The sequence below is a fragment of the Chiloscyllium plagiosum genome, chromosome 21 (assembly GCF_004010195.1).
Source record: "Chiloscyllium plagiosum isolate BGI_BamShark_2017 chromosome 21, ASM401019v2, whole genome shotgun sequence".
Lineage (NCBI taxonomy): Eukaryota > Metazoa > Chordata > Chondrichthyes > Orectolobiformes > Hemiscylliidae > Chiloscyllium > Chiloscyllium plagiosum.
This window is the reverse complement of record NC_057730.1, coordinates 48,581,404-48,595,045: the sequence shown is the minus strand read 5'-3', so window position 1 is coordinate 48,595,045 and position 13,642 is coordinate 48,581,404. Positions and strand designations below refer to the sequence as shown.

General features: G+C 42.7%; 1 protein-coding gene across 2 annotated transcripts in view; it reads left to right on the top strand.

Moving 5' to 3' along the window:
• Nucleotides 1-865: 865 nt before the first annotated feature.
• The window catches only part of grin2aa (glutamate receptor, ionotropic, N-methyl D-aspartate 2A, a), a 170,983-nt gene continuing 158,206 nt past the window's right edge, over nt 866-13,642 (top strand). For both annotated transcript variants that reach the window (XM_043712001.1, XM_043711999.1), the window contains exon 1: nt 866-1,041. In XM_043712001.1, coding sequence (XP_043567936.1) covers nt 950-1,041 — 92 coding nt within the window. In that variant the 5' untranslated portion in view covers nt 866-949. The remainder of the gene's footprint in view (nt 1,042-13,642) is intronic.

Genomic DNA, 13,642 nt, shown 5'->3' with positions numbered 1-13,642 from the left:
CAGGTTGTAGTGAGAAACATAATGAATTGAAGAAGAATCGATAGCCATAATGGAGAGCACGGTGACTGTTACTAATACAATGCCATTTTACTTAATGAAAAATTGATCTTTGGCTCCATTGGTAAGCAATCCTGTCAACCAAGTTCACTTAAACAATAATGATTGTCAACCAGATTGCTGCATGGAACGTTGACCTATATAGCTCTCTTTCTTCCATTAAGATGTTTTACAAACCTCTTTGACTGTGTTTTTGATCACCTGTGTCCTCGTCTGGCTTTGTTGCATTTTGTCTGAATTACTCTTGCCAAGCACCATGTGACACTTTTTCAGATTTCCCCAAAGCAAGTTACCGTATCCATTGCATTTTTAATTGACTGCCGTATGTGATGAATTTTATTCACTGTGTTTCATTTTCAATTGTTAAAACACCTCTTCATTCCAATTGCAGGATCAGCAATCAACATTTTTCCAGTTTGGTGCTTCCATTCAACAACAAGTTGGAGTGATGCTAAATATCATGGAAGAATATGACTGGCATGAGTTTTCCATTGTAACCAGCACCTTTCCTGGATACCATGAGTTTATCAGTGTACTAAAAACAATAGTTGAAAACAGTTTTGTTGGCTGGGAGCTCCTCAGCACCATCACGTTAGATGCTGTTGATGGGGATTCAAAGGCTCAAATCCAGTTGAAGAAAATACAATCGTCAGTCATTCTGCTGTACTGTTCGAAAGACGAAGCCATATTTATACTGGAGGAAGCCCGTTCACTGGGCCTTACAGGCTATGGTTTCATTTGGATTGTGCCCAGTCTGGTAACAGGTAACACAGACATCATACCAGAGGCATTTCCAGCTGGGTTAATTTCCGTATCGTACGATGAGTGGGACTACCCCCTGACAGAAAGGGTGACGGATGGCGTTGGGATCATAACAACAGCTGCTTCTGCCATGATGGAACAATATGGATACATTCCGGAAGCAAAAACAAGTTGCTATGGCCAACTGGAGAGGAAAGTTCTTCCATTCCTTTCACTGCACAAGTAAGTTCCTGATGTGCATGCACAATTCTGAGAACACACATCACGCGGTATCTGACATTTCTATATTTACTTTTCTACTAATGAAACACTGTTGGGAATGAAAAACAAAGAAAACAACAGATAATATTTGCAGGACATGTAAGACCTCCCTTAGATCAGAATTAAGCGAATGATTATTGCACATAGTAGAGCTCTGTGACTACAATCGATGGAACATCAGGACCTGTTTCCTGTCTTATTCTGGGTTTCTAATCAGGTAGATGTGGTTGGGAGAACTACTGACTGAAAGGAATTTGAACATGGCTTCAGGGAAAATTCACAGATTCTTTACCTGAGGTTACTTTAGTGCACTTATTCACAGTCAAAGTAAAACAGTAAGAAACCTAGGAGGAAGCTATTGTCTCGTTTGAGCACAGAAACTAGGGTGTAGGGACAACATACCCAGAAGAAAGAAGAGAGGGAATTGTAAATTTGTATGTATATAAAAATAATCTGCTTAAAACATATTTACTAAAAGGTTCGGGGGGAAAATAGAATTGAGTAAAGAAAGATTAAAGACCATTGAATATCCAGTGCATTTGACCACATCTAATTAAGTCATCACTGAATGATACATTTCCTGTGGGCTCCACAAAATCTGAAAGTTCACCTGTGGTTAAAAGCAGCAGCTGTTTTACGCTCTGGAAACATTGTGGAATTTGCTTAAGCGACTAGGCCACTGCCAAGACAGTTATCTTGAGAAGTGTTGACATAGTTTCTACGTTCCTGTGGGTGTTATGATATCTTCTAAATTTATTAGTTGACTTTATTTTTAAAGAAATCTGCAGTTCCGGATGACAATTGTCAACTTGCTTCTGCATCATCTTTCCACTGAGAACGGATGGAATATAATGGCGCCATGATGTCAGCAAATCTTAAGAGAACTTGATGGATGCTCGAAAAGTAAACGCTGTGACGTAGGGGCATGAATGTGGAAATAATTGATGGCCCTTTCAAAGAGGTATCAAAGGCATGCTGGGCCAAATGGTCTACTGTCCTGTGTCGATTTATGAATTATGTAAAAGCAAGACACTGCTGATCATAAAGCATCTATGGAAAGATAATGAATGAAAACTGGTGAGGGGATTCTAAACGATCCCACAAGAGCAGAGAACATACATGCAGGGTGACGTCATTAGACAGGCTGTGAAATTTCAATTGATACTGGGGTTGGCTGCAGGAATAAAGTCAATGGCGTTTTTGCAGTGAGCTGGACTTCATACTGGGCTCTGGTTCTGACTAGTAAGATATTTGCATCCCATGAACATTCATTCATGTGAAACCTTTTAAAAATTTATATCCTACCTTGAAGATTAGATCATGCATAAAAGTGAGCTATGCACAGTAATCTCATGGCACCTGGTCCACCCACAATTGTGGTGTGCTACAGTCAGCTACATGCAGTTGTGTGCTAGGTCAGCAGCCTTCAATGTGTAATTCTCCAGCACAAGGGAGTGGAGCAGGAGAATGGACCCTTGCATGGAATCTCAGGGTCGGTCAGTGGTAAGGGGTGTTGTGGAGTGGGATTTGAAGGAATGGACATGGTGGGACAGAGGGGCATGGAGGAGTGAAATGGAAAGGGTTTGAGTATCCTGGGTGTGGTGGTGGTGGGTTGCGGCCTGTCAGTCAAGGTAAATAAATATTGGGACCAAAGGGTGTGTCAGTATTGTCCACAAATGTGTCGTAAGATCATAAGATATAAGAGCAAAAATAGACCATCAAGTCTGTCCCGTCATTCGATCATGACTGATTCTCAAACCCAATCTCTTGCCCTTCTCCCTGTAATCTTTGATTGCCTTACTAATCAAGAAGCTATGTCTCTCTCTTAAATACACAGCCTTCTGCACCAATGAGTTCCACAGATTAACTACTCTCTCTCTGAAGAAATCCCCCTCATCCCAGTTCTGAAGGCTCTTCCCCTCACTCTGAGGCTGTGCCATCACGTCCTACCAGTGAAAATATCTCCACCACGTTCACTCTAAGCAGGCCTCTCAGCATGCTGGATGTTTCAGTGAAATTCCCTCTTATCTTTCAAAACTCCATTGAATACCCACCCAGAATCCTCAACCGCTTCTCAAATGACAAGTCTTTCACCTCTGGGATCATTCTCGTAAACCTCCTCTCTACCGTCTCCAAGTCCAGCACATTCTTTCTTAGATATGGGGCAAAAACTGCTCACAATATTCCAAATGCAGCCTAACCAGACTGTTAGACAGAATCAGCAGAACATCCCTATTCTTGTATTTGAGCTCTCTTGAAATGAATACTAACAGTGCATTTGCTACCCTAACTGCCAAGTGAACCTGTGTCCTAAATTAGAACTCCTAAGTCCCTTTGTATTTCAGATTTCTGAAGCCTTTCCCCATTTAGAAAATCATTTATGTTCTATTCTTCATAGAATCATAGAATCCCTACAATGGGGAAACAGACCATTTGGCCAAACAAGTCTGCACCGATCCTCCGAAGAGTATCCCACCCAGACCCATTCCCCTACCCTATTACTTTACGTTCCCTCTGACTAATGCACTTAACCTACACATCCCAGAACACTGTGGACAATTTAACATGGTCAATTCACCTAACCTGCACATCTTTGGACTGTGGGAAGAAACCAAAGCACCCAGAGGAAATCCACGCAGACACAGGGAGAATGTGCAAACTCCACACAGACAGTTGCCTGAGGTTGGACTCGAATCTGGGTCCCTGGTGCTGTGAGGCAGCAGTGCTAACCACTGAGCCACTGTGCTGCCCTATTCTTCTTACCAAGTTGCATAATCTCTTAATTTCCCGTATTGTATTCCATCTGCCACTTCTTTGCCCACTGTCCTAGCACGTCCAATCCCTTCTGCAGCCTTCCTGCCTCCCCAACACTACATGTCTCTTCACCTGTCTCTGTGTCACCTGTAAATTTCACAATAATGCCATCAGCTCATTCATCCATATCATTAATGTATAATGTAATAGTTGTGGTTCCAACACTGACCCCTGCAGAACTGCATTAGTCGCTGGCTGCTATCCTGAAAACGATCCCTTTATTCCTATTCTCTGCCTTCTGCCAGTCAGCTGATCCTCTATCCATGCCAGTACCTTGCCCCTAACAACATGGACAGTTATCTTATTTAGCAGCCCCTCGTGTGCAGCACCTTGACAAAGGCCTTCTGAAAATCCAAATATGTCACATCCACTGGCTGTCCTTGTGTAATTTCATTCTCAAAGGATTCTATCATATTTAACAGGCATGGCACCCCTTTGATGAAGCCATGTAGACTTAACCCTACTTTACCATACACTTCCAAGTACTCCTACAATTTCATCCTTCATAATCAATTCTGAAATCTTTGCAATGACTGAGGTCAGGCTAACTGGCCTAAAGTTGCTTGTCTTCTGCCTCCCTCCCTCCTTAAACAGGGGTGTTACATAAGCCATTGTCCAATTCTCTGAGACTCTTCCTGACTCCAGTGTTTTCTGAAAGATCACCACCAATACCTCCACAATCTCCTCAGCTGTCTCCTTCAGAACCCTGGGATATAGTCCATCCAAACCAGGTGATTTATCCATTTTCAAGTCTTTCAGCTTCCCTAGCACCTTCTCCTCACAAATACACTCACCTCTGTCCAACTGACTGACATTAAGCTAATAAATTAAAACTGAGCATCCTGCTTCCAGTAAAGTGTCATGCTTCAAGTGATTTTGGGGTAAGATTGTGAATAAGATGTATACCTTTATATCACCTGCAGTGATGCAGTGATGGTTGCATAATCAAGCATCTAAAAGGTAAACTGACATACTGACCAAGAGACATGATACAACATCCCACACCTTCCACTGTCATACAGACTGTCACTTTGTTTTTCTATTTGCCTCTTTCACTTATGCTAAAACATTTATAACTCTTCTCTGCTCACAGCCCTGAAACATTGACCTTGTTTCCTGTCTGCTGTTGCTGCCAGACCTACTGAGCACTTACAGCATTTTCTGTGTCCGTTTTGGGACATGCTTGCTTTGCTCAGGTTATAAAATAAATGTCGATAGAGTGGTGCTGGAAAAGCCCAGCAGGTCAGGCAGCAGCCGAGGAGCAGGAGAATCAGTGGGAGAATTAACCTCATTCCTGATGAAGGGCTCTTGCCCGAAACATCGATTCTCCTGCTCCCCGGATGCTGCCTGACCTGCTGTGCTTTTCCAATACTACACTCTCGACTCTGATCTTCAGGATCTGCAGTCGTCACTTTCTCCTGGTAAAATAAATGAACAAGTCCCAAACTGCTTTATCAGTGCACTAAACATTTTGCCATCAGCGTATCTTCCCATATAAAAGCAAACTTGCTGATGGAAAACTGGAATCCTCATCTCTGCTCCAGTTTTATAAACTATGCCATAATCTGCAAACCACTAAAGCACAGCCAGTCTATGTCTGGATTATTCAGAGCCCACTTCTAATGTGATGCAGAAGACAGATGGTACTAAGCAATGTTTGGAGAATTGTGGTTGGAGGGCAAGGCTGATGATTAATGATGATAATTTATTAACACCAAATCATAACATTAGGTTATTTAAATTTTAACTGCCAAGGTGCAAACATCTTATCACATTCATGTCATAAGCTATTTATTTTTTAATAAAAATATTTGGATTACCATCATGCTTGCTGTTGTGGCAAACGTCTTTGTTTCAAAGGCAGCAAAATAACATGCAGGACATGACATATTGAAGGAAACCTGAAGATTATTGATGTGAAGGCATGTGATAAATGGGAGTGAACAATAGCAGGGGATAGGGTAACACAGTGCCTCACAGCACTAGCGATCCGGATTCGATCCCACCCTTGGGTGACTGTCTTGTGGAGTTTGAGCACTCTCCCCGTGTCTGTGGGTTGCCTCCCACAGTCCAAAGATGTGCAGGTTAGGTGGATTACCCATAGTGTCCAGGGTGGATTAGCCATGGGAATTGTGTGGATCTAGGGGATAAAGTAGGAGGCATGGGGCTGAGTGGGATGCTATATGGAGAGTTGGTGCAGAGTTGAATGGCCTGCTTCCATGTTTTAATGATTCTATGATTTCACTTGGATTGCAGTCATGATAACTTACTCCTGTAATTTCCAAGTGCACTTTAGTGCTGTGACTGACGTTGGCAGATTTCTAGTACAATGTCTGACTGTGAACAGAACCTTTGTTGTTCCAGTGTATGGAGCATATGATAATGACTGCACTGGGCCTCAGGTACTTTTACAGCAATCTTTATGGACCAGGAAGAATTGAATGCTATTCCAGGTCCTTGCCTGGAGTCCTGGATACCTCCTTGACTCTGCATCCTTCCCTACCCGTAGATGTCCCTCTCTAACTCCGGCACTTCCCTTAAGCTGGGACCACTTCTTTTGATCCAAGTATCACCCTGTTCCTGCTCCAGTCCTAAATTCACCATTACCACTGGTTTCGGGCAAGATATAGATCTTTTCAACCATTGAAATCATCTGAGCTTCAATTGCTTAACTGCTTTCCAGTGAGACCCCTCCTGTATGATCTCGTCCCTCCCTCCCTGAAGTACAATCAACCCCTCTTAAGATGTCAGTAAAGAAATAGTAGATAGGCCTTGGAAGAAGGTAAATGAGATGGTATGTGTGTATATAGGGAAAGGTAGTGGTACAGTGGTAATCACACTGGGCAAGTAACACAGGCTAGTGTTCTGAGGATATGGTTTCAAATCCCAACATGGAAGATAGTGAGACTTAAATTCAGTAAAAAGCTAGCATAATGGAGATTGCGTCACATTGTCAATTGTTGTAAAAATTCATCTGGTTCACTAATGCCCTTTAGGGAAGAGAATATTTCATCTTTACCTGGTCGGGCCTACATGTGAGTCCCGACTCTGCAATGTGCAATGAGGAATGAGCAATAAATGCTGCTTTAATCAGTGGTGCCTGTGTCCAATGGAGGGATATTTCCATTTAAGACATGACTGAGAGAAAGAGGTCATTAACACATTGGAAAGTAATTGGAAAGTAGCTCAGCTTCTGATACCCCTTGTGCACCATTAGGAATGTGATGGTAAACCTGTTGTCTGAGTGGCAAACATCTACAAGATACACTGCAGCAACTCACTAAGCCTCCTTTGGCAGGATCTTCCAAACCCATGACCTCTACTACTCAGAGGAAAAGGTCAGCAGGAAAATGGGAAAAGCACCTGTAGGTGGCCTCCAAGCCATTGTGACTTGGAAATGTTACACCATTCCTTCAGCATCATTGCATCAAGTACCTGGAACTCCCATCCTAACGGCATGATGGATACACTGACACTACATGGACTGCAATGATTGCACCTTCTAAACAGCAACTAGAGCTGGGTGATAAGTGCTGACCCTACCAGAGACACTGGCATCCCATCAATTAATGTAGAAAAGCAGTTCAGGACTGATTCAGGAAAGATTGGCAAAAATGGGATCAATGTAAGTCCACAAAGGGGGATTAATAATTTTCTTGATGGAATGGTGGAGGCAATAACTCACAAATAATTCAACACTTAGCGAGTTTTGAGAAAATTTGTAGCTCAGGTTGAGGTTCTGGATGTAGGTTTGCTCACTGAGCTGGAAGGTTTGTTTTCAGACCTTCCAAAGGATACTGCACCACACTCTCTAACTCTTGAATTAGAACAGAATATGAAAAAGAACAGGAAATGACACCACCATAGGAAATTATGTCACTACAGGAAATGACATCACCAACCCTAGGAAACTCAAACATTTCAATAGAAAGTGGGCTACAACACCAGTGCTTTATTCAGAGGTTCACTGAAGATGTTGCCTTCATTCCTGACGAAGGGCTTTTGCCCGAAACATCGATTTTCCTGCTCCTCTGATGCTGCCTGACCTGCTGTGCTTTTCCAGCACCACTCTAGTCTTGACTCTGATCTCCAGCATCTACAGTCCTCACTTTCGCCTACTATGTCGAACTAAGCAAAATACTGTGGATGCTGGAAATCTGAAACAAACAAAGAAAGTACTGGAGAAACACAAGTCTGGCAACATCTGTGGAGAGAGAAACAGTTAACTTTTGAGTGCAATATGACTCCTCTTCAGAAAAAGAAATTGCAGATATAGACCCAAGTATTCACAGGATCAGACAGGGGACAAATTTTTATTTCCAGGTGGAAAGAATTTGGCACTGAAGCTGGGATTTTATCCTTTTTTCCAGGGGACCTAGTTTGAATCCTGCCATGGCAGATGGTAGATTTTGAATTAAATTTAAAAAGTCTGGAATTACGATGACCATGAATCAATTGTTGATTATTGGAAAAATCCATCTGGCTCACTAATGCCCTTTAGGGAAGGAAGCTGCCATCCTTACCTGGTCTGGCCTACATTTGTCTCCAGACCCACAGCAATGTTGTTGACTCTTCACTGCCCTCTGGCAACTCAGAATGAGCAATAAATGTTGGCCTAGCCAATCCTGTGAATGAATGTTTTAAAAGAATTGACCTGGTCCTTTGCATTCTAGTGAGGATGAGGAGGAGCAAGGAACACTGTGAGTGAATCTGTGGTCAGCTTCTCTGCACCGCAGACTTTGGTTGGGAAGTGATCTTCAGCATTCCATTCTTTGTGTACTTAGACGATCTCAGCAGAACATATGCCAGCAGACAGCTGGGGTGAGATTTTCTCTTCCAAGGCGAGAAGTCGAATCAAGAAATTTCCTGACTTGGCAAGCCTGCTTCAGTTTAATGGACCTCACCCTCATTTGGGAAAGGCAGCAGTGGGTTAGTATTAGAATGGCTGACTTCAGAAGTAGATTGTAGGTAACCACAAGGCTGAGTAAGCAGCTCAGCTGTGCTGGTCCACTTCAGTTCTCTGGGCCTTATAGAATCATAGAAACCTGGCAGTGCAGAAAGAGGCTATTCAGCTTATTGAGTCAGCATCAACCCTCCGAAGAGCATCCCACCCAGGCCCATCACCCCTCTGTAACCCCACATGAATTTTTTTTTAACCATGTTCGATCCACCTAACCTGCATATCCCCGAACACTATGGGCAATTCCCCATGACCAATCCACCTAACCTGCACATCATTGGTCAGTGGGAGGAAACCGGAGCACCCAGCAGAAACCCACACAGACAGAGGGAGAATACGCAAACTCCACATGGACAACCTCCCAAGGGTGGAATTGAACTTGAGACCCTGGTGTTGTGAGGCAGCCGTGCTGACCACTGTGCCAATGTGTTGCCATTCATTAAATTTTATTAAAAGTAATTATCCAAGAACTGTTTCAGTCAAATTTCCAGACTTCCAGATGTCTGGTCACCTGATTAATCTAAAACCATTCTGAGAGGTGATGGTTTAGTGGTAATATTACGAGACTAGTAATTCCAAGCTCTGGGCTAATGTGTGGGGTGCATGAGTTCAAATCCCACCATAGCTGATGGGGAAATTTTAATGCAATAAATTCTGGAATCAAAAGCTGGTCTAATAGCAACCTTGTGATCACTGTTGAGCATTATGGTTCATGAATTTCCTTTTAAGGAAGGCAATCTGCCATTCTTACCCATGACTCTGGACACATCGAAATGTTGTTGCCTCTAAACTACCCTTTGGCAGTTAAGGATGGGGAATAAATGCTAACAATATCAACATCCCAAGGAGAAAAATAAATAAAAAATATTTTAGGACATATGTATTCTCCATCTGTGCTTAAAGATTTGTGGAGCTGTACAGCTGGTCCAATTCGTCCATGCTGACCAGATATCCTAAATTAATCTAGTTCCATTTGCCAGCACATGGCCCCATATCTCTCCAAACCCTTCCTTTGCATATATCCATCCAGATGCCTTTTAAATGCTGTAATTGTATCAGTTTCCACCACCTCCTCTGGTAGCTCATTCCATACACGCACCACCCTCTGCATGAAAATGTTGCCCCTTCGGTCCCTTTTACATCTTTCCCCTCTCACCTTAAAACTATGCCCTCTGGTTTTGGACTCCGTTACGATGGGGAAAAGGCCTTGGGTATTCACCCTATCCTTGTCCCTCATGATTATCTAGACTTCTATCTGTAATATAGTTCAAGATGGTGGCAGAGTAAAATACTCCAGCCAGAGCTCCTCTGCTCGCCAATTCCTTTTACCTTTCCCTTCTCTTTGTTGCAGTTTTTCTTACTCACTGCCCCCAAACTTTTAATTTCTTAAACTATCCCTCCTGGAGGAATGGAGAATGAAGTCCGGGACAGAGGCCAGTACGTGGTTGCAGTGAGACCTCGTGTTCTGAAGGCCGGTGGGCACGGCCTCAATGTCCTGTACAACTGCAACATGACCTCCCAACTCTTATACTCAATGCACTGACCAGTAAAGGCAGGAGTACCAAATGCCATCTTCACTATCCTATCTACTTGAGGCTTCGCTTTCAAGGAATTATGAACCTGCACTCGCTTTGTTCAGCAACACACCCAGGACCTCACCATTAAGATTGTATGTCCTGCCCTGATTTGCCTTTCCAAAATGCAGCGCCTCACATTTATCTAAACTCCATCTGCCCTTCCTCAGCCCATTGGCCCATCTGATCAAGGTTGTGTTGTGTTTTGAGGTAACCTTCTTCACTGTACCTACACTACACCTCCAATTTTGGTGTCATTTGCAAACTTACTAATCATCCCTTCTCTGTTCACATCCAAATCATTTATATAAATGACAAAAAGCACTGGACCCAGCACTGATCCTGTGTTACACTACTGGTCACAAGCCTCTAGTTTGAAAAGCAACCTTCCAGCATGACCCTTTGTCTCCTGCCTTCGAGCCTGTTCTGTATCCAAATGGCTTGGCTAAATGCCACAAATACTTTAGCTAAAACAAGGCTTCTGATTTAACAATCGTGTTTATTTTGCTTGATTAATATCTTAATTTGGCCATAATAAGTGTTACATTCTGTTATGCCTTTTGTCAATACCTGAATATTCATTTGGACAAGATTAAGAGATGTGAAGTTGTTAAATGAATGACTACTATTTAAGTACTGTTCACGACTGGGCTGCAATAATTTCAGCTTCAACCAGATGAAAAAGATGGATGTCATATAAACATAGAATTGGTACAGCCATTCGGCTCATCGAGTCCACATTATCCCTGTGAAGAGCACCCCACCCAGTCCCACCTCTCTACCCAGTCACTGTAACTCAACATTCCCTATGGCTAATTCAACTAACCTACATTCCCTGGACACTATGGGAAATTTAGCATTGCCAATCCATCTAATCTCAACATCTTTGGACTGTGAGAGGAGATCGGAGCACACAGTGGAAATCCAGGCAGACACATAGAAAAAGTGCACTCCATCTGCATTGACATAGGTCAGGGCATAGCCACTGGAAGCCACCTTTGTCTTTATGTCTGATCTCCTTCCCTGTAATCCTCAATCCCAGAAACTCACTTCTCTGACAAAAAACACTTCCCTGAGGCCATCCTTGGGATGTTGGTTGCTTTTTTGGCAGAGCCATGGTGGTCCTTATAGACAATAGACAATAGACAATAGGTGCAGGAGTAGGCCATTCTGCCCTTCGAACCAGCACCACCATTCATTATGATCATGGTTGATCATCCTCAGTTATGCAGTGCTTCTTCTGAATGTGAGAGCTGCCTACCTCTGACTCACGAGCAGCTCTAAAATCAGAGAAAGGACCAAGCTATCTGATTATGGAAAATACTGTTTGATATTTTTAGGTGAGATAACACCAATATACAGAGTAGCTGGACAACAGGCAGTGAATACAATTATCAAATTACAGACAGTCACATACCAAAAATGACATTGTGAAATATGACTGTTAATTTGGCAGTTCCTCAGGAGTTTCCTATATTCAACAGCATTCAGCATCATGTCTGCTTGCATGCACAAATGCAACATGACAGAACATCATTGTTGGCGAGTACAGTAGATGTGCTGCAGGATTCAGGATCGACTAACATTTAAGGGGTGTTGACACAATACAAGGAGACTGGTGACTGTGGTAATACCTTGTTTTATTTATTCCCACCTATGGCCTGTCATAGCCCACAGTGAGATGATAACTATCTTCACTCAAGAGGCTATAACCCACTTCTAAGTTTGCTGTTCATACATTATCTAGTTGGCTAAGTTTGGTGACATTCATTGTAGCAGACTGTTCGCCTTGTTCTCTCGTTATAGTTGTTGGATCGTGAGAATAATTATAAACAGCCCTAGAAAATATTCTCTGTCCCTATCAATGGTCATAGGTCAGGTGTGAACTATTTTGCCCTTCCCTAAGTGCAATCTTATAGTATTAAAAATATTGGGAAACTCGCATAGCTTGAGACACAATGGAGCTTTTAAACCAGAAGAGGTTTGACAAGAAATTGCTCTGGTGAGTTGATTTCCTTTCTGATAGTGGCCACAAGAATCCCTGACAATTCTAACCATGACAACTACTTTGTAGCAAAACATAATGAAGATTGGACAGCTCTTGGCTATACTGACTTTAGGTAAACATCTAGCCCCATGCAAAACATATTGAGACATGCCAGAGAGACGTCTCTTTTTTACAGATCCATTTCAAGCCAGCCACAAAAATCAGAGGTGCTTCTTGATCAGACTTTGATTAAAATAGCATCTGGGTCCTCAATGCCAATATGCATAGATACATGAGGCAGGTGCCTACTTTAGTTGGTCACCTTGTCTGCTTGCAAAGCCCTGCAAATTAGCTTCACAAACAGTTAAGATCTAAACAAGAAAGTAACCTGATTCTTCGTAGCCACCGGTTTGCATTGGGATATTCAGTTAAAATTAACTCTAATATCTGGGATGTTAACTCATTGAAAGCTCATCCACTTGCACAGAACTACAATATGGCTTGTGGATTTCTGGAAGAAATGAGCTTAGCATGGTTTCCAATCTAGATGTAAATATTTGATTACCCCTGCAATTGGGAATGGGTCTCTCGTAGAATGTGGTGGGGGGCACCAACATGCCTGGATGTGTGTAGATTGTTTTAAATGCCCGAACCCGAAAAAAAAAACCTGATAGTACTAAATAATCTATGGAAGATTGTTGAGGCCTAATGGCTGTCTTTAATATTAGAGAAGGTTTTGGTAGGTAGACAAGGAGAATATTTTCAACTGTTTGGGGAGGAGGCGGTATTCAAAACAAGGGGGATTAAATATAAGGTAGTCATTAGTAATTCCAATAAGGAATGAGTGGGGTGGCACAGTGGCTCAGTGGTTAGCAGTGCTCTCCTCACAGCACCAGGGACCTCGGGTGGAATCAATGTAAGTGTGGAGTTTGCACATTCTCCCTGTGTCTGCTCGAGTTTGCTTTGGTTTCCTCCCATAGTCCAAAGATGTGCGGGTCAGGTAGATTGGCCATGGGAAATGCAGGGTTGCAAGGATGGGTTGGGTCTGGGTGGGTGGGATGTTCTTTAAAGGGTCAATGTGGACTCAATGGGTTGAAAGGCTTGCTTCCAGCATTGGAATTTAGGCGATATCTGTTTAGCCCAGCTAGAAACTGTACCTCATGGAGTATATGAGATGAATAGCTTTGATGCAATTGATGGGAAGCCAGATACAGGAGGGAGAAAGGA